The sequence below is a fragment of the Macaca nemestrina genome, chromosome 17 (genome assembly GCF_043159975.1).
Source record: "Macaca nemestrina isolate mMacNem1 chromosome 17, mMacNem.hap1, whole genome shotgun sequence".
Lineage (NCBI taxonomy): Eukaryota > Metazoa > Chordata > Mammalia > Primates > Cercopithecidae > Macaca > Macaca nemestrina.
Window position 1 is genome coordinate 46,941,382 of NC_092141.1, and position 26,214 is coordinate 46,967,595.

The 26,214-nt window shown below is 45.1% G+C and overlaps 2 protein-coding genes across 5 annotated transcripts in view; one reads left to right on the plus strand and one right to left on the minus strand.

Annotated features, from left to right (window-relative positions):
* Positions 1 to 1,634: 1,634 nt before the first annotated feature.
* LOC105476871 (phosphatidylinositol glycan anchor biosynthesis class W) lies at positions 1,635 to 6,511 on the minus strand. 4 transcript variants are annotated; one of them, XM_011733153.3, is made up of 2 exons: positions 6,245 to 6,511; positions 1,635 to 4,205 (listed from the first exon to the last, which is right to left on the minus strand). In XM_011733153.3, the coding sequence occupies exon 2, from the start codon at positions 4,195 to 4,197 to the stop codon at positions 2,683 to 2,685; it is 1,515 nt and encodes a 504-aa protein (XP_011731455.2). In that variant the 5' UTR covers positions 4,198 to 4,205; positions 6,245 to 6,511; the 3' UTR covers positions 1,635 to 2,682. The 4 variants fall into 4 exon arrangements, with proteins under 4 accessions (XP_011731455.2, XP_011731454.2, XP_011731456.2 ...); XM_011733152.3 differs by lacking the exon at positions 6,245 to 6,511 and adding an exon at positions 5,717 to 5,887; XM_011733154.3 differs by lacking the exon at positions 6,245 to 6,511 and adding an exon at positions 5,622 to 5,702.
* LOC105476872 (myosin XIX) overlaps positions 6,215 to 26,214 on the plus strand; it is a 42,247-nt gene continuing 22,247 nt past the window's right edge. The window contains 6 exon segments of the mRNA XM_071082795.1: positions 6,215 to 6,299; positions 7,186 to 7,331; positions 8,587 to 8,741; positions 14,014 to 14,152; positions 14,518 to 14,666; positions 16,878 to 16,991. Coding sequence (XP_070938896.1) covers positions 8,730 to 8,741; positions 14,014 to 14,152; positions 14,518 to 14,666; positions 16,878 to 16,991 — 414 coding nt within the window. The 5' untranslated portion in view covers positions 6,215 to 6,299; positions 7,186 to 7,331; positions 8,587 to 8,729.

Below are 26,214 nucleotides of genomic sequence, written 5' to 3' on the forward strand. Positions count from 1 at the left end.
TCAAAAATTGATAGTTGCAAGGAAAATGATAGTTGATTAGAAGACCTTTTGTTGTTTCATTATAATAACCGCATTGTTTTATGTGGTAAGACAATCTATGGCCACAGAATGTTATTTAAATTACCATAGTGGCCTAAATCTGAGGATCTGTGGATTGGGTTTTCTTCTTCATGAGCTGACACTGGGAAGTTCTGTTGTATCTATCAAAAATAAACACACCTGGCCAGGCACGATGGCTCATGCCTATAATCTCAGCACTTTGGGAGACCAAGGCGGGTGGATCACTTGAGGTCAGGAGTTTGAGACCAGCCTAGCCGACATGGTGAAACCTCATCTCTACTAAAAATACAAAAATTAGCCCGGCGAAGGGGCGCGTGCCTGTAATCCCAGCTACTCAGGAGGCTGAGGCAGGAGAATCGCTTGAACCCAGGAGGCGGAGGTTGCAGTGAGCAAAGACTGCCACTGCACTCCAGCCTGGGAGACAGAGCAAGACTCCATCTCAAAAAAAAAAAAAAAAAGAATATTAAACGTTCTTATAGGCCAGGATCATGACGCCTGTAATCCCAGCACTTTGGGAGGCTATCATAGGAGGATCACTTGAAGCCAGGAATTTTGAGAGCAGCCTGGGCAACCCCAACCCCATCTCTTTTTTTTAAAGATTTAAACTAAATTAAACCTTAATTTAGCCATAGTTTTATTAAATTACACTGGGTACTTGATGACTGTCATCTTTCTTATTGGTTCTTCTTCCCCTTAGCATGGTAGATGAGGATGCCTGATGTGGCCCCTGCCTGTGTCTCCAGCTCTCTGCCCATGCTGTTCCTTTTTCTGTGTTCAGCCTTCTTTCAATTCCATAACATGCTTGGTACCCTCCCAACTTAGGACTTTTGCTGAGGGAGTCATCCATCTAAAATGTTCTCTGCCGTTTGCCCTCCAACCCCCAGACACCTAAGACTTTGTAACTCCTCATCCCACTAATCAGCTGTAGCTCAAAAACATCTGTGGGGGAAAACTTGACTCCTTACTAGGTCAGTTCTTGATTTGACACCCTTGACAACCTATACTTTTTCTTCATAACTTAGCATTTTACAGTATAAACATATACTGTAATGTTTATACTGTACATAATGTATGTACATATGGAGGAAACATAATGTGTTTCCTCTACTAGATTGCAAGCTCTGAGGTGTCAGGAAATTTGTGCTGTGCTTCTTAAATCCCTAGCATAGGGTAGGCTAAAAGATGAATTAATCCCAAAGCAAAACTTTTATTGCCTCGTAATTATTATGTGTATAAACTATAATACAACATACAATTCAGTCTATTTTTTTGTAGACAGGGTCTCACTATGCTTCCCAGGATGGTCTTGAACTCTTGGGCCCAAGCGATCCTCCCACCTGAGCCTCCAAAAGTGCTAGGATTACAGGCGTGAGTCACCATGCCAGCCTTCCGTCTATTCTTTGGAGCATTTGTCTGACTTCATAGTATATATCTTATTTATTTTATTTTTAAAACTTTTCTTTTTTTATCCACCCATCTGCACACTGGAGTATTTGATTTTAAACACTTGCTTCTTAGTCCTAGGTTTTATTCAAATTTAAATTGAGCAATAAAGAAGCATTGACAATCCACAGTTCACACTGAAATGTCAACATAAACATTTCATTTTATATTTATTGTAAAACAATATACAATAAAAATACAGAATAGCATAAAGTTACATTAAGGTGGAAAGTAAAAATCTCCCCCCCCAACAGTCTTTCAATGTCACAACTATAAAGTTTCTTTAAAATACTACTTAATACATTCTAACAAGTCACAAGGCTTTGTTTCTTCTTATTTAATACATTCTAACAAGTCACAAGGCTTTGTTTCTTCTTGGTTTTATTGTTGAGATACATTAAAATATTAAGCATTGGCCCAGTGTGGTGGCTTACACCTGTAATCCCAGCACTTTGGGAGGCCAAGGTGGGCGTATCACTTGAGTTCAGGAGTTTGAGACCACCCTGGCCAACATGGCAAAACCCCATCTCTACTAAAAATACAAAAATTAGCTGGGTGTGGTGGTGCACGCCTACAGTCCCACCCCTACTCAGGAGGCTGAGGCAGGAGAATTGCTTGAACCAGGGAGGTGGAGGTTGCAGTGAGCTGAGATGGCACCACTATGGCACCACTACAATCCAGCCTGGGCAACAGAGCAAGACTGTGTCTCAAAAAAATAAAAATAAAAATAAGCATCCCTACTGTTTAGAGGACTGAAACTCTATTTTGTAATAAAATATGGTTAACACTGTTGTGAAAAGCATGTTTGTTTGTTTGTTTTGAGACGGAGTCTCACTTTGTCACCCAGGCTGGAGTGCAGTGGCTCGACCTCAGCTCACTGCAAGCTCTGCCTCCTGGGTTCACACCATTCTCCTGCCTCAGCCTCCTGAGTAGCTGGCACTACAGGTGCCTGCCACCACACCTGGCTAATCTTTTGTATTTTTTTAGTAAAGACAGGGTTTCACCGTGTTAGCCAGGATGGTCTCGGTCTCCTGACCTGGTGATCCGCCTGCCTTGGCCTCCCAAAGTGCTGGGATTACAGGTGTGAGCCACCGCACCCGGCCAAAAAGCACAATTTCTTTACAATTAATATTCCTCATTAAATATTGCCCAAGTACTTATATATCCTACCCCTGCTGATCACCAAAATTGTATAGTCTTATCTTGCAAATATAGTACATATACAATTAAACAGTTGGAAAACATATAGAGATTGACCACAAATAAGGCCCACAAGGTACTGCTGTGTAATGTATCTACCATTAGGTTGATCAGGCCAGTTGTTATATTTGACAGCAAGAAAAATATTAACTGTTTTCTGTTGAGAGCTGTGATTAAACAAAGCCTGGGTTCCATTCTTTCAGCTTCAGGGATTAGATATTCTGAATGCTTTTTACTTGTAACAGGTGACTGGATAAGTTTCCAAGAACATGGTACCAGAGCTCCTCTAATTAGAAATTTGGCAAAACTCAAAATTATATCACCCAGTAATAAACTACTAAGAAGGATCAGGCTAGAAGCAACTATCCAAATACAAAAGGCTAAATTTGCCATTCTTCGAGATACTGCTTCTACATTTACTTGAACTACATAAAGAGATATGAAGAGGCTAATAGCTGCCAGTAAAAGAAAACAGGCTACTTTTATCAAGTCTTTGATATGTGATCGGTTCTTATGCACATATAACCCTGTTTGCACACCAGCCATGTGTATTGCCACATACCCCAGGGTAGAGATTATTCCTTCGCGGTTGGCATTTAATAGACCAATCCGTGTGCCACTACCATCAGTGCCATACAATATTAACCTCTTCAGTGAGGTAAAGTCAAGGGCTAGCTGGTATAATACAGTAACACTGAGGGCAATAATCCAGGACTTATTTAGGGGAAAAATAATGAAAAGCAGTGGTGTTATCAATTTTACAACTATTATGGTAAAGAAAAAGTTCCAGTGAACTCCATACTCAGTTAAATGTTCCTGATAACCTATTGATTTTATAATGGCTAATCGTCCAATTCCTAGGAAGATTAATGGCCAAACGGAGTACAATGAGTTTGTAAAGTAATGCAATTTGGACCCTTCCATACATTTTCTCCTCCTGACCTCTAGACAAACCATTGCAGTCCCAAAAACAAAGCCACCTACTCCAAAATCCATTGCTCCTGTCCCATAGAGCTCAGTTTTGGCAAATCTTCTGGGAAAAAATGGGAAGTCCACAGCCAAAATAGCAATAGCAGTGAATGCACTGGTAATTACACGGAAACAGGAGATGGCTGGAATGTATTCTGATTCTAGACTGATGTTCAAGAATTTTTCAAGGATTTTTTGGAAAGGCAGTCTGGCATAGCAGGTCCTCCTTCGGTATATTTGATAGAACAACCCTGCCCCAAAGATAATTACAGCAAGAAGCTCAAGGAGGATAAATGAAGCCCAAATGGTCAAAGTGGCTACCATGGGAACTATCAGGACAACAAAGTCAATGAAGAATCTAGTTTTCCAGGTATGTGAGAAAGAGCACAAGTACTGTGAGAAAATGATCAGGAACCCTCTGCACAGGATACAGAATGCAGGAAAGCACAATCCCTGGGTGATTTCCAGCACGGTGGTTCCATTGAGGTTACTAACAAAAGCTTCCTTCATCTGCTTTTGAGACATTTTTCTTCCTGTGAAAACAAGAGCAAAGGAATGGATTTGTGAAAAGCAACATTCTTGTGTAATTAGCATACCTGGCTTAATTTTACTAGATTTCAGAGAAGAACTTTGGGCGCTAATGAGTTCACCTAGGATTTGTGATTCCCCTTCCAAGGATTGTGGGATGAAGCTTAACACTAATGCATTTGGATAGAAATGTCATACTAATAGTATGAAATTATTGGTTACAAAGCTTCAGCTATTCCCTGTACAAGACAGATTCACAAAGAAAGTGAATTTGGGGCCGGGCGCAGTGGCTCACACCTGCAATCCTAGCACTTTGGGAGGCCGAGGTGGGAGGATCACCTGAGGTCAGGAGTTCGAGACTAGCCTGGTCAACATGGCAAAACCCCGTCTCCACTAAAAATACAAAAATTAGCCAGGCATGATGGCACCCGCCTGTAATCCCAGCTACTTGGGAGGCTGAGGCAGGAGAATCGCTTGAACCGGGGAGGTGGAGGTTGGAGTGAGCCGAGATTGTGCCATTGCACTCCAGCCTAGGCCACAGAGTGAGACTCCGTCTCAAAAAAAAAAAAAAAAAAAAAAAAAAAGGAAAAGAAAGCGAATTTGGGATGTAAACTCTGAGAATTGGCATCATAGACAGATGGGAATTTCTATTATGGAGCACAGTACATACCATGAAGATTCTTTGATGAAAATTGAATAGACTTTAATAATGACTTTAATGCAAATTCAAAGGCTAGGGGCGACGTACATTTTGAAGTTGGGGGCCTTGGTTCCAGTTCAGAGCCTCTCTAAACCTACTGCCTCGGTACAAAATGTGACCCCTGCAGTGATTTCTGGATCCCCAGGCTGCTCCTTCCCTCATTTACAGACAGCTACGTTTTCAAGTTAGGATGGAAGTAGGTACGATGGGTGCAATTAAGAATGGATGTATAGCACATACTAGTGTTGGCTGCTCTTTTATTAAGGGATGCAAAACACCTCTGAATGCCACACATAATTGTCTGAAAAACGGCATACTGGAAGAACACATTTGTTGGTCAAACATGAACCTAGAGCTTCTCAGTGAACCTAGAGCTTAACATGAAGTGAATAAGTAAGTGAATGCATGCATGCATTATGGCCTGTCTGCAACCTGCGACAATACCTCACAGTTGACCATTAAAAATAATGGTCAAATCAGTGGATCATTAAAAATAAAAAGTCCTAGCCGAGAGCAGTGGCTCATGCCTGTAATCCTAGCGCTTTGGGAGGAGAGAGGATCGCTTGAGGCCGGGAGTGAAAAAAAAGAAAAATTAAAAATTAGCTGAGCGTGGTGGTGCGCGCCTGTAATCCCAGCCACTCGCCAGGCTGAGGGGGGAAGATCGCTTGAGCTCAGAGGTTGAAGGCTGCAGTGAGCCGAGATCGCGCCACTGCACTCCTACCTGGGCAACAGAGGGAGACTCCGTCTCTTAAAAAATAAACATAAAAAGTCTTTTTCCTGACAGACGCCCGACCTGGCCGCGCCCTGCCCGTATACCTCACGTGCTTCAACTGGTGCCGGCGCCCCCAGCAGAGGGTCTACGTGGGCACGGCCGCCGGACTCCCGCGGCACCCGCCAAACCACGCGGACACCAGCCGCTTCCGCCTCCCGCGCGGCGCTTCCGCCGACGGGGGCAGCTTGCACTTCCGGGCCAGCAGGTTCCGCGCGTCTCCGCCCATGATGGCGCTGGTCCCAGTGTCCCGTGGGCTACCCACTCCTGTCCTTATGTCCTTTGGGCTGGTGCAGGCCAGATCTTCTAGGGCTGTAGCCCTGAGAGGAGCGCCTGCAGAGGAAACGGCGCGCCATGCACCTCACGCGGCCCCTCAGACCTCATGGCGAGGCCCTATCGGGGTAATGGGGTCCGCGGGACCCGCACAAGACTCTGCCGCGGTGACCTCTACTGAAAGACCCCCAGCCCTGGGGGCGCCCGAAGGCCCAGGAAACTGTGCTTCCGCGCTTCTCCCCCAGAACGTGGGAAGCTGCCGCTTTACCCTCATTTTACCCCTGGGTCGCAAAACATCTCACCGTCGATGGAACCCGCAAGCCGGACCCGGCGTCCCGGCCAAGCCCCACGCGGCGAGTGCGCGCCCCGCCCCTGGGGAGGAGCCGGCCGACCCCCGGCCACTTAGCTAGAGCCGCAGCCGACGGGGTGCGGTGCGGCGGTCCCAGCTTCCTCTCCTCACTGCTTGCTCCTGCTCCTCCTCTTTTCTCCCCTCCCCGTGTTCTTCCCGCCGCCTGACCTAGCCCGCCCGCCTTTCCAGTCTGGCCGGGCGGGGGCCTTAAGCACCGCGGCTCGGGCCGTGGGACCGGTGAGTGTCACCCCGAGCCCAGATCTGAAGCCCTTCGCGACGCGGAAGGGGCTTGGGAGGCCAGTTTGCCCCGCAGCGCTGAGGCAGGAGGCATCTCCACCTCCCCTTCCAAAGCGCCGTTTCCCTTCTTTCTTCCCTTTTCCTTTTGACCGGCTTGTGCCTCACGAGGGGGTAGCCCAGCTCTTCGCTCTCGTTTGAAACAACCTTTCTTGATCACCCTCCACCTTGCCACCTGGCCGGCAGGGGGCGGCCTGGGTGGGGAGAGGGTACTTGCTCCACTCTTCGCCCAGCTCAGGACCCCGGGAGGGGGCGGCTGGTCCCGGGAGGCGTCAGGGCAGCTGCGCCCTTGGCTGGGGTCACGTCCACCTTCCTGGGAAGGACATACTCTCCCCGTGCCAGGTGCTTCCGGAACGGCATCCCAGCCCTGGGTTTGGCGGCACGTCGCCCGGACCGGGAGTCCCCGGTTTCCCCCGGGAACCTGGGGGCGGAGCCAGCTGGTCTCACGAGACCCTTACCCAGACTTTCTCAGCGTCTGCCCACCCACTGTCCTCCATGCCTAGAAAGAAACAGGCTGAGAAGGAGGGACTGGTGATCAGGTTGCCACTTGCCTTGATTCGGTGTTCCATTTACTCATTACCTTCTCCCTTCTGCCCACAGTGGTCACACCCTTTCCAGAAATTTTTGGCTGGTAACCGCAAAACCGACTGGAGCTGGGAGAACTGCAGAAAACTGCTCTGATCTCACTTGACTCCAGCTGGGAGCTGATGCTGCATCGTGATAACATTTGCAAAGCGCTCTCACAGGTATTAGCCCCTTTGATCCTTCATTTAGCCGTGTGAGATCTGGATATTATCACTCCGTTTTATAAACGAGGAAACAGAGTAAGGCTTAGACAGTTCTTGGGTTCTGTGCCAGGGGCCTTGGGCTTTGGATTCGAACCCCAAACCTGTTGTGCTGCGCCTCTGGACCTATTGCTTCAGATGAGTTCCCAGTTGAAAGAGCTTTGTTCTCTGGAGCCCTCTGCATGGCTGTCCCTTGGATGGGGTACAGTCAGTGTCCAGGGTCAGTGTGTCCAGCACAGTCCTGATGCCTGTTTCCACCTGAATTGTCCTTTTTCCAGCTTCTATGGAAGTCCCTATCCCTGCGTTTTTTAAAGACTTGATGTGTTCAGAGCCTCAAGAAAGTCTCCACCAGCGTTAATCCATTGCAGGCACGCCTCACCCTCAGCCTCATCTCTCCTTACTAGGGGTGGCGCCAAGGCCTAGAAAATTCCTAGTCTGAGGGTCCCTTAACCATTCTTCAAAGATTGGCTTAGGCCCAGCCTCACAACACCCCACCTCCCACATGGATTCTGCTCCCTGAAATCCTTACCTTCTCGAGGTTGACACCGGACTGTTCACCTGATTAGTGCTCCCAAATGGATCATCAACCCTTAGTCGTAGTGCTAACGGTGTTTATCTTCTGAGTGAATACTCAGATTCGTACTTTGTGTGGTGTTGTCAAACCATGACCTCATTGACCTTCACAACCACTCCTATGAGGCAGATTTAACTGTCCCCATTTTCAAGGTAAGAAATGAAGGCAGGTGATGTGGCTGACCCAGGATCACACACCCAGTGAGTGGTTGAACTGTGATTTCCCTACCACACCACACCTTTCCTGGAGCAGCAAGAGATGACTCCAGCCTCCCCTCCCCACCAACGACTGGCTACACAGAACTAGGATATTTCTGTCTAGTGTAGAAGATAGGGCACAAGGCTTCTCTGTTTCCCCAGTGTCTTATTCCTCCTCCACAGCATGCTGACCCAGAGGATTTGCAGCCCCAACCCAACCCAAACCCTAACCCTGTAATAAAACTGGCCCAGGGAGCCTCTGAGGCTCTCATAAAAGTTTCCCCTGTCTCCTAATTGGCAAGGGAAAGGACAGGCTCACTCTCTGCCCGGGCCTGCCTTGCATCTCATTTTGGTTGCTCCTACTAGGTGGGAAGAATAGGAGTGAGTGAGTCACCCCAGAAAAGCCCTCACCTGTGTGTGGTCCTTGTCTTCTCTCATGCCACAGGCTCTGGAGTGACTCGTGTGAGATTCCTCCAGAACTGAGCCCTTTGTTGGAACCACACCCCAGCCCATGGTCCCATGACTCGGTGGATAGTACTCCTTGTACCTCCTGCAACCCAGAACCCTGGCTGACCACTTCGAAGGAGGATGCTCCAGCAGGTAAAACCTCAACCTTAGATAACCCAGGCCCTCAAGCACCTGCAGCATCTTTTGCTAGCCCTAACCTGGAAGGAAGGGAAAGCCCCCTTAAAGGTCTTTCTTTTCTCTCCTCAAATTGTCTCTCCAGTGCCTTTTACTCATCATCAAGAAACTCTTCCTGATACCTAATTTGAATCTGTCTTGTGGTTTTTAGCTCCTTTCTTGGGGATAGGTAAGGTGGGATGGGTAAGGGAATCCTTAGGGCACTTTGGGGATTCTACAGAGGAAGTCCTAAGAGATGTCCCTGCCACCCTGAATTGTTGAGGCATAGTAGAAGCTTGAGACTTCCAAGAGGATGTGTTCCTTGAAGCTGAGCCTTAAAGAACAAGAAGGAATTAGCCACGTGGAGAAGGAAAATAAGCACTCCAGGCAAAGAGGTCAGCCTGTGCAGAAATGCGGGAGACTATCTATGAGGAAATATAGAAGGATTCTGATGAGTGGATCATGGGTGCATGATCCCCATGTCTCTGCCTCTCTGAAAAGGCTACTGTTGCCCCAGGCCTGTAGGATTCCAAATCACCCTTTATAGTGGAGCTCTATCTCATACCCATATCATCCTTCATGTGTAGCTCCTGGTCCCGAGAGAGTGCCCGTACATATTTGCTGAATTTTTATTTTACCAAGTGTTGCCAGGCACTGGGCTGAGGCAGATGTTGAGGGTGGTGCTTGCCCTCAAGGAGCTCAGAGTCTAGTGGAGTTTGGTAGGTAAGTGTCTGAACTCAGCAAGATAGCAGCTAGGTGTGGGGCTTGCCAGCCTTAAGGGAGCTGTGGTAGACACTGCCACTTGACCTTCCAGCCATATGGCTCCTGGAACAGGTTTGAAGGTAAGAAGTGGGCAAAACAGTTGACTGCTCTGGGCATTTTTATTGCTTATTTTTAACTTTTTTTTTCTTTTATTAAAAAAGCAGTAATGTTCACCATAACCATACTAGCTGCTTTGCTGTGTTGAGTCCTTATTATGTAATAGGCATTATGCTAAGCATTTATATGTGTGATTTTTGTATAATCCTCACAACCTCTCCATGAGAAAGATACAGTACTATATACACGTATATAGTGCTGTTATTTCCACATTTTGGAGATAAGGCTCCAAGAGGTTAAGTGGCTTATTCAGGGTCACATTGATTATCAGAAGTTTGGAAAATATGCCCGGCCACCACACCCAGCCTAAAAGTGGCTCTTCTAATTAGGCAATAATACGTGAAGGGCCTTAAAATTATGCATGCATAGTTTAAGACTTAAACTTAAGCCTGCAATCCTGCTTCTCAAAAATGATCTGCATAAAGGACATAAGAATGTCAGTGAATATAAAGCCATTTATAATTGTAAAAGAATTGAAAAAAAAACACAATGTCTAAACAGTAGACTGCTTAAAGTATATCAGTACAATGGAATAAAGCAAGTTACACAAAAATATAATAGTTTTCAATGTTTTTAAAATATGTATTTAGGGAAGAAAACGTATGATATTCTCTAAAATATTGGTTATTTCTGGGTAGTATGATTATGGATTTTTATGCTCCTTTTGCTTTTCCCTATTTTCCTTTTTTTTTTTGAAATGGAATCTCGCTCTGTCCCCAGGCTGGAGTGTAGTGGCGTAATCTCGGCTCACTGCGAGGTCCACCTCCCAGGTTCATGCCATGCCATTCTCCTGCCTCAGCCTCCCGAGTAGCTGGGACTACAGGCGCCAGCCACCTTGCCTGCTAATTTTTTGTATTTTTCAGTAGAGACACAGTTTCACCATGTTAGCCAGGATGGTCTCGATCTCCTGACCTCGTGATCCGCCCACCTCGGCCTCCCAAAGTGCTGGGATTACAGGCATGAGCCACCACACCTGGCCTCCAATTTTTTTTTAACAATTTTTTATTTTTATTTTTTTTAATTTTAGAGATGGGATCTCACTCTGTTGACAAGGCTGGTTTCAAACTCCTGACCTCAGGTGATCTGCCTGCTTCAGCCTCCCAAAGTGCTTTTACAGGAGTGAGCCACCGCATCCAGTCGTGAGACCGTGTCTCTTAAATAAATAAATAAATAAATAAATAATAAGGCCGGGCACGGTGGCTCATGCCTGTAATCCCAATACTTTGGGAGGCCAATGCGGGCAGATCACCAGAGGCCAGGAGTTTGAGACCAGTCTTGCCAACATGGCGAAACCCCATTTCTACTCAGCCAGGTATGGTGGTGCATGCCTGTGATGCCAGCTGCTTGAGTGGCTGAAGCATGAGAATCACTTGAACCTGGGAAGCAGAGGTTGCAGTGAGCCGAGATTGTGCCACTTGCACTCCAGCCTGGGCAATAGAGTGAGACTCTGTGTCAAGAAAAGAAAAATACAAAAGCCGCTTTTAGAAGAAGAATAGCTAACCCTTTTTTTTTTTTTTCTTTTTGAGACGGAGTCTCGCTCTGTCGCCCAGGCTGGAGTGCAGTGGCGCAATCTCGGCTCACTGAAAGCTCCACCTCCCAGGTTCACGCCATTCTCCTGCCTCAGCCTCCTGAGTAGCTGGACTACAGGCGCCCGCCACCGCGCCCGGCTAATTTTTTGTATTTTTAGTAGAGACGGGGTTTCACCGTGTTAGCCAGGATGGTCTCGATCTCCTGACCTTGTGATCCGCCCGCCTCAGCCTCCCAAAGTGCTGGGATTACAGGCGTGAGCCACCACACCCGGCCAGCTAACCCTTTTTGGTAGATTCCAGTTGGCCTTTCTAAATCCTTCATGTGTTTATGTGCTTATGAGTATCTGTGAGGTAGGTACCATTATCCCATTTTACAGATAAGAACTTTAAAAAATTATTTAGAGACAGGGTCTCACTTTGTCTCCCAGTGCAGTGGCATCACCATAGCTCACTGCAGCCTCAACCTCCTGGGCTGAAGCAACCCTCCTGTCTCTGCCTCTAGAGTAGCTGGGGTTACAGGCACATACCACCACGCCCAGCTAATTTTTAAGTACTTTTTTATAGAGACAGGGTCGCCTTGGCCTCCCTAAGTGCTGGGATTACAGGCTTGAGCCACGGTGGCCAGCTGGAAATTTTTCTATTTTTATTTATTTATTTATTTATTTATTTATTATTTTTTGAGACGGAGTCTCACTCTGTTGCCCAGGCTGGAGTGCAGTGGCACGATCTCGACTCACTGCAAGCTCTGCCTCCCGGGTTCACACCATTCTCCTGCCTCAGCCTCCCAAGTAACTGGGACTACAGGCACCTGTCACCAAGCCCGGCTAATTTTTTTCTATTTTTTAGTAGAGACGGGGTTTCACCGTGTTAGCCAGGATAGTCTCTATCTCCTGACCTCGTGATCCACCTGCCTTGGCCTCCCAAAGTGCTGGGATTACAGGTGTGAGCCACCGCTCCCAGCCATTTTTATTTTTTACTTTAGAGACAAGTTCTTGCTCTGTTGCCCAGGCTGGAGTGCAGTGGTACGATCATAACTCATTGCAGCCTCGAACTTTTAGGCCCAAGTGGGTCTTCTGCCTCAGCCTCCCAAGTAGCTGGGATTACAGGGACCGGACAAAGAGAATTGAGGCACAAAGAGATTAAGAAATTAACATAAGAGTATATAACTGTAAGAGGTAGAATCAGGATTCAAACCCAGACAACTAGCTTTCAAGTCCGGGTACTTGATCACTATACTCAGATGCCTCTCTGGTTGGATCAGAACTCTTCATAAATTGTGTCTGAGTTTGTGAGTGGTTTGTGTGGTGGTGTTTTTTTTTCCTTCATTAAAGCAGAGGGATATGCATAGATCTAGCTGTGCTCTGACCTCAGCAGTTACCCTGGAGGTCAAGAGCCTACCTTGTATATTGTAGTGGTCCCAAAGTTCAGAGAACAGGCAGTGGTTTTGGAAGAAATGCATTACTGGGCCTCTTGGAGGAAACTTGCCACCATGGCTTGTTTCCCTGAGAGGTTTGAAATTTTAGGCTCACCATTCTCATTGGAAATCCACCTGCTGTATCACAGACCTCTTCCTTCAAAAGCACATTTCAGCAAGATACCTGTCTTCAACCCCCACTCTATCTTTCTTGCATCCCCAAAGGAGACAGTAGGAGAAATGGGACCACGGGAGGAAGTGGACGGATGATACATGTGGAAAGGGTTGGCATCAAGGATGGGCAGAGGAAGATAGGGTGACTCATGCCTCTAGTCCCAGCTACTCAGGAAGGTGAGGCAGAAGGATCACTTGAGCTCAGGAGTTGGAGGTGCAGTTAGCTATTATCACGCCATTGCACTCCAGCCTGGGTAGCAGAGCGAGACTCTGTCTCTTAAAAAAGAAAGAAAGAAAAAAAAAGATAGGCAAGGGAGAAGGGACCTGTTCCCTTGGTGCCTGTTCTTGACCTCAGACAGCCTTCTGAGCCAGGCTTTCTCTCCAGCAGACCCAGGCCAAGGGAATCAATTCATTAGCCAGCCTAAATTTAAGCCATGAAAGGCAGGTGATGAAGACATGGGGCTACCTCTCTGGGAAGGTACAGCTGTTTTACATCAAAAGCTGTACTGTCTCTTCCCAAAAAGGCCTAACCCATGGTTCTTTTCCTTTGCAACATTCCTATAGCAGCCTTTTGGGCCCCACCCCAGCCAGGCCCAGTAAGGCTATTAGCCTGGAAGTGGATTTGGCCAGAGCTCTTGGCAGAAGAGATAGCATTTGTTGAGTACATGCTGTATGTCAGGCACTGACTAAATGCTTTGTATATCTCTTCTTTTCTTCCCAATAACCCTGTCAGTTGAGTTTATTTTCCTTTATTTACAAATAAAGAAGCTATGACTCAGAGTAACTTACACCCAGGCTCACAGGGCTAGTAAGAGGCAGAACTGAAATTTGAACCCAACCAGACTATGATACCAGAGTCTCCTTCTACTATACAGGTTCCCACCCTTCTGTAGCTGCCAGCTGTTCTGAGTACCAGCTCTCATGGCTTTCATGGTTTGTTCTTTTTTTTTGAGATGGAGTCTTGCTCTGTCGCCCAGGCTGGAGTGCAATAGCACAATCTCAGCTCATTGCAAGCTCCGTCTCCTGGGTTCACACCATTCTGCATCAGCCTCCTGAGTAGCTGGGACTACAGGTGCCCGCCACCACGGCCGGCTAATTTTTTGTATTGTTTTTAGTAGAGACGGGGTTTCACCATGTTAGCCAGGATGGTCTCGATCTCCTGACCTCGTGACCCGCCCACCTTGGCTTCCCAAAGTGCTGGGATTATAGGCATGAGCCACCTCGCCTGGCCTCACCTTCATGTTATCTCTTCCAGGTCAATGGCCACAATCCGAGGTCTGATGGCCAAGCCAGGGAATACCTCAGAGAAGATCTGCAGGAGTTCCTGGATGGGGAGGTCCTGCTGTTCCAGCTGGATGACCTCACCAGGGTGAATCCTGTGACGCTAGAGACAGGTATCGGCCTCCCTTTCCTCAAGAGTACCATCTCCAGGAGGTTGGAGGTGCAATGAGAGTAGTCAGCGCAGTTTCTCCAGGTCAGACGGAGGTCGGCAGGACTCCTGATCTGGAGCCAGGTGGGCTGCTCCAGACCTCTGCCCGAGGGAGCATGGGCAGCTGCACCTGGGCTCCCCAGGGCATGCTTTGCTTCAGATTTGGAGCTCATCTTAATTAGATCTTGTATCTATTCTTCAGGGAGCTGCTGGGATTTAATGATTCTTGGCTAATTGCAGAAAGAGGGCTGTTAGTTAAGCAGGTGTGTGTCTGTGTGTGTGGTTTGTCTATATTTGAGCCAGAGTTTGCTAAAGGCATCTCTGCCTCAGTCCTCAGGTGCCTTCAGGCCCGGTACATGGCAGACAGATTCTATACCAATGCTGGCTGCACCCTGGTAGCTCTGAACCCCTTCAAGCCCATTCCTCAGCTCTACTCGCCCGAGCTAATGAGAGAGTACCATGCTGCGCCTCAGCCCCAGGTAAGGCTCTGCCACTTCCTGTGGCCTCAGGGCTCCTCTACCTCCCCCAAACCTCTTTGCGGTTTCCTTGTCCTTATTCATCTGTTCACCAGCCATGTGGTCCTTCAGAGTCTGCTAGTGCCACGGCCTGCCCAATAGGAGCTGGCAGAATTTTGAACCGTAAAGAACTGACTACAGGACAGACGGTGCAAAGTGGAGAATAAATAAATATTTGTTTAACTGAGTGTCTTATGTCTCTAAAATAGAGATTTAAGAGAAAGGATTTTTTTCTCTTTGCGGTTTTATTAATAGGAAAGGATTGATGAAGGTATTATATATTTGTGTGTTTAACCAACTACCTTTTTTTATTATTATTTATTTATTTATTTATTTTGAGATGGAGTTTCACTCTTGTTGCCCAGGCTGGAGTGCAATGGCATGATCTGGGCTCACCGCAACCTCTGCCTCCTGAGTTCAAGCAATTCTCCTGTTTCAGTCTCCTGAGTAGCTGGGATTACAGGCATATGCCACCACGCCCGGCTAATTTTGTATTTTTAGTAGAGATGGGGTTTCTCCATATTGGTCAGGCCGGTCTCCAACTCCTGACCTCAGGTGATCCGCCCACCTCGGCCTCCTGAAGTGCTGGAATTACGGGTGTGAGCCACCACACCCGGCCCTGTTTATTTTGAGACTGAGTCTCTCCCTATCACCCAGGCTGGAGTGCAGTAGTGTGATCTCGACTCACCACAACCTCCGCCTCCAGGGTTCAAGTGATTCTCGTGCCTCAGCCTCCCAAGTAGCTGGGACTGCAGGCACCCACCACCATGCCCAGCTAATTTTTGTATTTTTAGTAGAGATGGGATTTCACCATGTTGCCCAGGCTGGTCTCGAACTCCTGACCTCAAGTGATCCACCTGCCGTAGCCTCCCAAAGTGCTGAGATTTTAGGCATGAGCCACCAAGTCCCCCAAAACTACCTTTTTTAGAAAAGAATGAAATTATACACGATAGGGATTGCCCTGGAAAATTCAGCATATGTTTATGTCTACTGAGGAAAGTAATTTATTCCTCTACTGAGAAAAGGATAAATTATTTGGGGTGGGCTGGTGGAGGTACAGACAGATAATGAGCTTGTTGGTGTAAAAGTGCATGATGCATTCAGGGAGAGGTGAGAGAAAACTTGCTGGCAGGAGGGAGGTCTTGGGGGCAAGAGGGAGTAGATGAGAGCAGGAAGACGAGAAAGCCAGGGCTATTTGTGAAGAGTCTGAAGCACTATAGCAGGCAGAGAGAATCTGCAGAGCATCTTCATCCACATAGAGGTGGGTCTGGGGACAGAACCCACTAGACGAATAATTACTCTGGGAGTTGGGTTCAAGAAGGTGAGACAGGAGGCAGATACAACAGTTGGAGGCTTTGTATCCCTCCAGGTGATAGGTGGCTAGGGCAAGGGCAGGTGTAGAGAGGAATGGCTCTGACACCATATGGAACAGTTGCCTTCTCCCTCAGCAAGCTGTGGGTAAGTGATCACTGCTGGCTGGGCTAGCTAGGCATTGTGTAGATGGCCTGGCCCTCCAGATGTTCATTCATGATGAAGTATCCAGTTGGAATCCAGGGGAAGTCTGTCCTGTGAGCCCTGTCTGTTGTCTGCCCTGCCTCCTCAAAGGTAAAAGCCAAGTTGTAGTCCCCTCTGTTTCCTCAGCATCCAGCTTGATTGATGCCTAGTACATTGAAGACAGCTAATAGTTGTTCACGAAAAGAAGAACAGTGGCTTTGGAATTTAAATCACATGGATATAAACTTGCTGAATGGCCTTGAAAGGTTATTTAACTCCTGTGAACCTCACATTCCTCGTCTATAAAATAGGGTTATATTTCCAATTAGTGGATAGACTTCTTAGGCAGTAGTTTGTAAGAACTTTGCAAATTGCAAATTATAATAATATGTAGTAACAGGAAGAAGGATAAGACAATTAAAGCAAGATAAAATGGGAGTATAAAGTGTTAATGTCGTAAACTGGTCAAGGCTAGCACTGCTTCTAGGCTGAGAGAAGATGAGTAGGTAAAGCCAACATAGGGGTCCTAAAGTTGGGCCTAACACTGTGACATCCAGAAAATTTTTCTGAAGGAAGCATCCAACCACTGCTATTGGCAGCCTCCCCATCTCAATCATCACTGGCTCAGTCATTGAAAAACAGGCATTCCCTCACATGACCTTTCACTCCTTGATGTTCCAGAAACTGAAGCCCCATGTGTTCACTGTGGGTGAACAGACCTACAGGAATGTCAAGAGCCTGATTGAACCAGTCAACCAGTCCATTGTTGTCAGTGGAGAGAGTGGCGCTGGAAAGGTAGGAAGACGTCTTTCCTGTCCTGTCAACTCATGATGGGCTGGGTGGGCAGGGAGGCAGGGGTCATTTCTTGTCCTCCCTTGTGGAGTTGTTTGCTGCCTAATCATTTCCAGATAGGCTGGCTGAAGCTGGGGTTGGTGCACAATGGTGGACTAGCACTGGGCCGGAAGTCAAGAGACAGGATTCCGATCCAGGCTCTACTGCTAGCTCTGCCATCGCCCTGGGTGAAATAGGAATGAAGCTTCCTTTCTAAGCTTTACTTTCTCATCGAAAGTCTCTCCCAGCTCTGACACCACTGGAAACAAAAGTCAGCTGCTGGGGATTCCAACATAGTGGTTAAGAGCACATCAGAAAAGTACTTAGCTTCTGCAAAACTCTCAGTTCTTCCACTTGTAAAATGGAAGGGAGGGGAGGACCAACACCTGACTCATAGGACTTCTGTGAGAGTTAAATGAGTCACTGTACAAATGGCACCTGGTGGCATGCTTGGCATGTGGCAGTGCTCCTCCAAAGTAGCTGGGGTTCTTGTGGGAAAGGGTTTATTGGAGTAGACCACCTGAACCCTCTGGGTTGCCCATGGTGGCAAGGGCAGTGCATTGGGCCAGGTGTTGGGGGGGACAGAAGCTCCTGGTATGGCCACATGGCCTCCTGGGTAGCAGAATCACAACAGGTGAGACAGGATGTTGCACACAGATGAATGAGGAGTTACACAGCTGGTCAAAGGAGACTATTGGCCAAGGCCTTGCCACCTTCTTGACAAGCCTCACCCAGCTGCCTCACCCTTTCCACAACACTTTTACCTTCATGAGGAACTCTTTGGACCATAAACTCCTGTCTTCACTCACATATGAGAATTGCTGAACACTGAGAATTTGCGAGGTTCTAGGCTTCTGGCTGGGCACTGAGGGGTGACAGGGGGGAGGAACAGAGATGAAAAATGCAACATGTAGTTTTCAAGGGGCACTTAGTCCCCTGAGAGAGACAGACAAGGAAACAAAGACAGTAAGTTGCAGGGATGAGGTCTTGGACTTGGGTTAGGAGGGGATCTCTAGGAGCTATATCAAGGTTGCTAGTGAAGTGGCTGATGCCTTCTCAACAGAGCCTTCTCCCCCCAGACTTGCTCTGGGGAACTGAAGCTGAACCTGGCCCAAGACTCATCCAACCAGAGAGCTTGGTAACCCTTTATTGAGCAGCCACTGTAGCCCTGGGCTGGCCCTGGTTTATTTTCAAAATTTTATTTTTAATAAATAGTAATGTAGTTACATAGTTCAAAAAATCAAGCAATACTGCAAGGCTTATAAAGAAAAACAGCAAACCTGCTCCTTTTATCTCAACCTTGTTCCGTCTCTCCAGATGCAGTTACTTGCACATCTTTTATCAGTTTATTTGGGTGTTTCCATCCATATTTTTAAACTATTGCTTATATTGTTACTGACTTTTTGGTTTTAGACCTTATCTGTTCACTTCCTACTTTGATGAGGATTTAGCCCTTATTTCCCTGCCCTCAAAATACGTATTCTGTATATAATTATTTCATAATTTTTAATTAAGTTAATAAGCAGTATTTACATGGTTATGGTGGTGTATATTCACAGCAGAGCCATATGATATACCATATATTTTGTATAATTTTTGTTTTCCCTCTGTTTTCTCTCTTTAGTTTAACAGTGGTGTACAAAAACTAAACCAGTGAAAAAGTGGGGCAAGTGAAATAAATAATAAATAATTGCCCCATTTTTTTCACTTGTTTAGTTTTTATATACCATTATTAACTCATTACCAGACTTGTCACCAAATCTGGAAAACACCTGTCAAACTGGCAAGCAAATCAGGTTCTTTCATTGGAGATGCCCTTCCTAGAGTTCTCAGACTACATCTTTTCTTCCGTCTGGATTGGTGGCTACTGAGGGCTGCTGCCACACAGCTGTTGCATGGAAGCGTCTTTGCCTCTGCACATCCCCAGATTCCCATCTGTCCTAGGATAAATCTCCCATGGCAGGAGCTCATGGCTTTCTCTTTATTTTGTTTTTGTTTTTTGTTTTTTTTGAGACAGGGTCTCTGTCACCCAGGCTGGAGTGCAGCGGCACAATCTCAGCCCACTGCAACCTTTGCCTTCCCAGTTCCAATGATTCTCATGCCTCAGTGTCCCGAGTAGCTAGGATTATAGATGCATAGCACCACAGCCAGCAATTTTTTTTTTTTTTTTTTTTTTTTGAGACAGAGTCTTGCTCTGTCACCCAGGCTGGAGTGCAGTGGCGTGATCTTGGCTCACTATAAGCTCCGCCTTCCAGGTTCACGCCATTCTCCTGCCTCAGCCTCCTGAGTAGCTGGGACTACAGACGCCCGCCATCACACCTGGCAAATTTTTTGTATTTTTAGTAGAAACAGGGTTTCACTGTGGTAGCCAGGATGGTCTCGATCTCCTGACCTCGTGATCCGCTTGCCTTGGCCTCCCAAAGTGCTAGGATTACAGGCGTGAGCCACCACGCCCAGTCTGCTAATTTTTATATTTTTAGTAGAGACAGAGTTTCGCCATGTTGGCCAGGCTGGTCTTGAACTCCTGGCCTCAAGTGATCTTCCCGCTTTGGCCTCCCAAAGTGCTGGGTTTACGGGCATGAGCCACCACACCTAGTCACCATGGCTTGCTTTTTCTTCATTTACTGCCTTGTTTTGTTTTTATGAACCATATTCTTTTTTTTTTTTTTTTTTTTTTTTTTTTTGAGACCGAATCTCTCACCGTCGCCTAGGCTGGAGTGCAGTGGTGTGATCTCGGCTCAGTGCAGCCTCCGCCTCCTGGTTTCAAGCAGTTCTCTGCCTCAGCCTCCTCCCAAGTAGCTGGGATTATAGGCGCCTGCCACCCCACCTGGCTAATTTTTGTATTTTTAGTAGAGACGGGGTGATTCACCCGCCTCGGCCTCCCAAAGTGCTGGGATTACAGGCGTGAGCCATTGTGCCCGGCCAAACCATATTCTTTAGTAGTTTCCTGAACAAGGTATGTGGAGGACAAATTGTTGCACATCTGAAAATGTCTATTCTGCCTCAAATCTCATTGATATTTTGACTGGGTTTTATAATTCCAGGTTAGAAATAATTTTCTTTCTGAATATAGAGATTTTCTTTTCTTTTTTTCTTTCTTTTTTTTCTTTTTTTCTTTCTTTTTTTTTTTTTTTTTTGAGATAGTATCTTGCTCTGTTGTCATGCTGGAGTGCAGTGGCACAGTCTCGGCTCACTGCAACCTCCGCCTCCCGGGTTCAAGCAATTCTCCTGCCTAAGCCTCCCGAGTGCCCAGGACTGCAGGCATGCACCACCACGCCCAGCTAATTTTTGTATTTTTAGTAGAGATGGGGTTTCACCATGTTGGCCAGGATGATCGCAATCTCTTGACTTTGTGATGCGCCCACCCCGGCCTCCCAAAGTGCTGGGATTACAGGCGTGAGCCACTGTGCCTGGCTGAGGTTTTATTTTCATATATTGCTGTTGAGAGTCCCAGTCCATAATGGTGATTTTTTTTTTTTTCCCCAAAAGCTTTTAGGTATTAAAATTCACAGTGCTGTGTTGTGATATGGCCTTTCTTCACTTATTAAGCTGGGTACTTTGTGTGGGTCTTTTTAACTTGGAAACTCAGTATTTTTGTATTATATCTAATAATTTCCTCCCCTGTTTTCTCCTTCTGGAACTTCTATTAGGAAATTTCGTTAGTTGTCTCATATTCATATTTTTCTCACCTATCCTCCTTTCTCTTTATTATTTTAATCTTGTGGGAGATATTTGCTTCTTTACCTTCCAATTCTTTGTAACTTTGAATATTTGTTAAAAATTTTAATTCTGAGTTCTAGTTTTTTTTCTAACGTTTATGATATTTGTCATTTCACGTAAAAGAGGCTTATGAAATAGTTAATGATTGTTGAGTATCTGTTCATATTTGAAAATAAGGCATTAAGCAACTGATTAGAATCTTTGTTTATGGACAAGACTTCAACCAGTGGGGCCTCACTGTAGGTAGCTTTTTAAACTTGTGGGACCCTGAACAGCCGTAACTTTTCCCATGAGCTTATTGGTATGTCCAGAAAATTTTCCTCCAATCTCTGCAGCAGAGAGGTGGAAACTATAAAGAATCAAATGGAGATGGTAAAAATTTAAAACATGATAAATAATTCTTTAGGCTTATCAACAAACTAGACATGCAAAAGAATGCATTAGTGAACTTGACAGTTGGTGAATAGAAATTATCCAAATTGAAAAACAAAGAGAAAATTGCATCCAAGAACTGTAGTACAATATCAAATGGTCTGCCATATAATTGACCCTTGAACAATGCAGAGGTTAGGGGCACCAACTCACCACGCAGTTGAAAAATCTGCATATAGTTTAACTGCTGATTAACTACTGTTGACTGGAAACCTTACAAATAACATAACAGTCAGTACGTATTTTGTATGTTATATGTCTTATATACTGCATTCTTACAATAAAATAAGCTAGAGAAGTGAAATTAAGAAAGTCATAAGGAAGAAATACATTTACCACGTAAATGAAAGTGGATCCTCATAAAGGTCTTCATCACCGTCATCTTCACTTTGAGTAGGCTGAGGAGGAAGAGGACAGTCTTGCTTGGTCTTGCTGTCTCAGAGGTGGCAGAGGTAGTGGAAGTATAATAGAAGGGGAGGCAGGAGAGATTTATTGAAAAAAGGCCATTTATAAATGGACCCATGCAGTTCAGACACGTGTTGTGTTGTTCAAGGGTCAACTGTACTTGTAATTGGTGTCCTAGGAGTAGAGAGAGGACATAGGTCAAAAGTAATATTTTTACAAAACTAACCAAAAATGCAAGCACAGATCCAAGAAGCTCAAAAAATACCAAGTAGAATGAATACAAAGAAAACACATTTAGGCACATTATGGTCAAAGTGCTGAAAACTAAATATAAGAAAAAAATCTTAAGGACCGGGTGCAGTGGCTCATGCCTGTAATCCGAGTACTTTGGGAGGCTGAGGCAGGTGGATCATTTGAGGTCAGGAGTTTGAGACCAGTCTGGGCAACATGGCGAAATCCCGTCTCTATTAAAAATACAAAAAATTAGCCGGGCATGGTGATAGGTGCTTGTAATCCCAGCTACTTGGGAGCTGAAGCAGGAGAATTGCTTGAACCCAGGAGGAGGAAGTTGTAGTGAGCCAAGATCGTGCCACTGTACTCCAGCTTGGGTGACAGAGTGAAACTCTGTCACAAAAAAAAGGAAAAAAAAAATCTTAAAGGAAGCCAGGAAAATAAATATTACATAAAAACGAACAAAGATAAGAATGACAATAGGAACCTTGACAAAAACTGCAAAGCCCGCAGATAATAGTGACACCTTTAGAGTGCTAAAAGAAAAAGAAAAATCTGTCAACCTAGAATTCTCTTGCAAAAGTATTTTTCAACAATGAAAGTGAAATAAAGACTTTTTCAGACAAATAGAAGTTGAAGGAATTCATTGTGTGCAGACCTGCACTGCAAGAAATGATAAAGGAAATTCTTTAGTCCAAAATAATATGAAAACCAGATAAATATTTGCATCTACACAAAGGGGTACGTTTTAGCATCACAGATGTAAAATCTTTTATTTTTTTGTCTTTTTAGAAGATAATCACTCTAAGGCAAAAATGGTAACAATGCTTATATGATAAAATGGAATCATTAAAATGCTGAATTTAATTGGAGGCAATAAAAGAAAAAAGGGAACTAAGATCACATGGAACAATTTAAAGAACAAGATGGTAGATTTAAACCCAGGCATAGGCCGGGCGCGGTGGCTCACGCCTGTAATCCCAGCACTTTGGGAGGCCGAGGTGGGCGGATCACAAGGTCAGGAGATCGAGACCACGGTGAAACCCCGTCTCTACTAAAAATACAAAAAATTAGCCGGGCGCGGTTGCGGGCGCCTGTAGTCCCAGCTACTTGGGAGGCTGAGGCAGGAGAATGGCAGGAACCCAGCAGGCGGAGCTTGCAGTGAGCCGAGATCATGCCAGCCCTCCAGCCAGGGGGACAGAGCGAGACTCCGTCTCAAAAAAAAATAAAAAAATAACAAAATAAACCCAGGCATAGTGACAATTATGATAAATATAAGTGGTCTACTTGTGGATAAGTTCAAACTAAATGGATGGAAAGAAATATAACATCCTAACACACATAAAGGAAAGCTGAAGTGGTTACATTAATATGGAACAAAGATTTTAGAACAAGCAATATTACTAAGGATAAGATGAGACATTTCATAATGATAAATTCATCAAGAAAACAGTTCTAAACAGGTGTGTACCTAATTACAGTTTGAAAATACATGAAGTAAAATCTGCTATCATTGAAAGGAAAAATACGTAAAATCAAAACTACATTTTGAGGCCAGGCACAATGGTTCACGCCTGTAATCCCAGCACTTTGGGAGGCCAAGGCTGATGGATTGCTTAAGTTTTAGACCAGCCTGGTAAATGCGGGGAAAACCCATCTCTACAAAAAAATACAAAACTTAGCCAAGCATGGTGGCTTGTGCCTATAGTCCCAGTTTACTCACACAGGGCAAGCGAGACTCCGTCAAAAAAAAAAAAAAAAAAAAAGATTAAAACGACATAAGCTATGTTCCTTGACCTGAATAGAATTGAACTAGAAATAAATAACAAAGACACCTAGAAAGTCCTAAAACATTGGGAAATTAAACAACACACTTCTAAATATCCTATGGGTCAAAGATAAAATCACAATGATACTATAAAGAAAAAAAAAGTGTGTGTGTGTATATCTATATATATATCTATATATATATCTCACTATGCCTGGGTTTAAATCTACCATCTTGTTATTTTTTATTTTTTATTTTTAAATTTTTTTAATTTTTTATTTTTTTGAGACAAGAGTCTCGCTCTGTCCCCCAGGCCGGAGTGCAGTGGCGTGATCTCGGCTCACCGCAAGCTCCGCCTCCCAGGTTCATGCCATTCTCCTGCCTCAGCCTCCCGAGTAGCTGGGACTGCTAGCCCGCCACCACGCCCGGCTAATTTTTGTATTTTTAGTAGAGACGGGGTTTCACCGTGTTAGCCAGGATGGTCTCTATCTCCTGACGTCGTGATCCGCCTGCCTCGGTCTCCCAAAGTGCTGGGATTACAGGCATGAGCCACCGTGCCCGGCCCATCTTGTTATTTTTTAAATTGTTCCATGTGATCTTAGTTCCTTTTTATTTATTGCTTTTGATTAAATTCAGCATTTTAATGATGCCATGCTATCATATAAACATTGTTACCATTTTTGCCTTACAGTGATTATCTTCTAAAGAGACAGAAACAGATATATATATATATATATATATATTTTTTTTTTTTTTTTTTTTTTTTTTCCCTGAGATGGAATCTCACTCTGGCCCAGGCTAGAGTGCGGTGGTGTGATCTCAGCTCACTGCAACCTCCGCCTCTTGGGTTCAAGTGATTCTCCTGCCTCAGTCTTCTGAGTATCTGGGATTACAGGTGCCTGCCACCACACCTAGCTAATTTTTGTATTTTTAGTAGAAAGACTGTATTTTTAGTAGAGACATTATAGTTTCATTGTGGTGGCCAGGCTGGTCTCAAACTCCTGGCCTCAAGTGATCTGCCGCCTTGGCCTCCCAAATTGCTGGAATTGCAGGCGTGAGCTACTGCATCCAGCCTTTTCTGTAATTTCATTACCAAGTTGATATTAGAAAATATTTTGAACTAATAAAGCACAACATCTTCATTACCTTTTTTTTTTTTTTGAGACAATTTCGCTATTGTTGCCTAGGCTGGAGTGCAATGGCGCGAGCTCAGCTCACTGCAACCTCCGTCTCCCAGGTTCAAGCGATTCTCCTGCGTCAGTCTCCCTAGTAGCTGGAATTACAGGTGATACCATTACACCCAGCTAATTTTTGTATTATTAGTAGAGACAGGGTTTCACCATGTTTGTCAAAGCTGGTTTTGAACTCCTGACCTCAGGCAATCCACCTGCTTCAGCCTCCCAAAGTGCTGGGATTACAGGCGTGAGCCATTGCACCTGGCCTCATTACCTTATTTAACCTTAATTACCTCCCAAAGATCCCATCTCCAAATGCAGTCACATTGGGAGTGAGGGCTTCAAAATATGAATTTGAGGGGAACACAGTTCAGTCTGTGGCACACCTTAACAAGCTAGAGGAGAACAAAATAAACTCAAAGTATGCAGAAGAAGGGAAAAAGTGAAGATGAATGAAATAGAAAAAAATTTAATGAAATAAAAGACTTTTCTCTGAAAAGATGAATAAAATGATAACTCTCCCTGGGTGCAGTGGCTCACACCTGTAATCCCAACTTTGGGAGGCCAAGGCGGGTGGATCACCTGAAGTCAGAAGTTAGAGACCAGCCTGACCAACATGGTGAAAGCCTGTCTCTACTAAAAATACAAAAATTAGCTGGGTGTGGTCATGAGCGCCTGTAATCCCAGCTCCTCAGGAGGCTGAGGCAGGAGGATCACTTGAACCCAGGAGGGAGAGGTTGCAGTGAGCTGAGATCATGCCACTGCACTCCAGCCTGGGCAACAGAGCAAGACTTTGTCTCAAAAAGAAAAAAAAAAAATGGTAACTCTCCAGTCAGACTTATAAAAAGAGAAAAAAGATGTAAATCAGCTATATCAGGAATGAAAGAGTAGACATCACTACAGATCTTACAGTAATATTTTGAATAACTTTATGTCAATAAATTACACGATTTAGATGAAATGGAGAAATAGTTTGAAAAACAGAAAATGCTGAAGATCACACAAGAAGAAAAAGAACCTGAATAGCCCCTATTTCTGAAAGAAATTGAAGTCATAGTTAAAAGCCTTCCCACAGAGAAAACTCTTGGCCCCGGTGGCTTCACTTGTGAATTCCACCAAACATTTAAGGAAGAAATGTTACCAGTTCTACATAAATTCTTTCAGAAGATAGAAACATCTCTGATCCCAAAGAAAAATCTAAAGAATCTGCAAAGTAAGTTGCCACCTTACTACAACTTAAAAGTTGTAGAGCATTTAGTGAGGTGATAGGATACAAGGTCAATGTGTAAAGATTAAGTGTATTTCTATGTCCTAGCCACAAACAATTAGAAGTTAAAATGAAAGTATACCTCACTTCAGCTGATTAAGAACAAAAGAGTATGAATTTTTTTTTTTTTTTTTTTTGAGACGGAGTCTCGCTCTGTCGCCCAGGCTGGAGTGCATTGGCGTGATCTCC

Excerpts from the sequence above, each read along its gene's own strand:
- LOC105476871 (XM_011733153.3), bottom strand. The coding sequence starts at position 4,197 with ATGTCTCAAAAGCAGATGAAGGAAGCTTTTGTTAGTAACCTCAATGGA.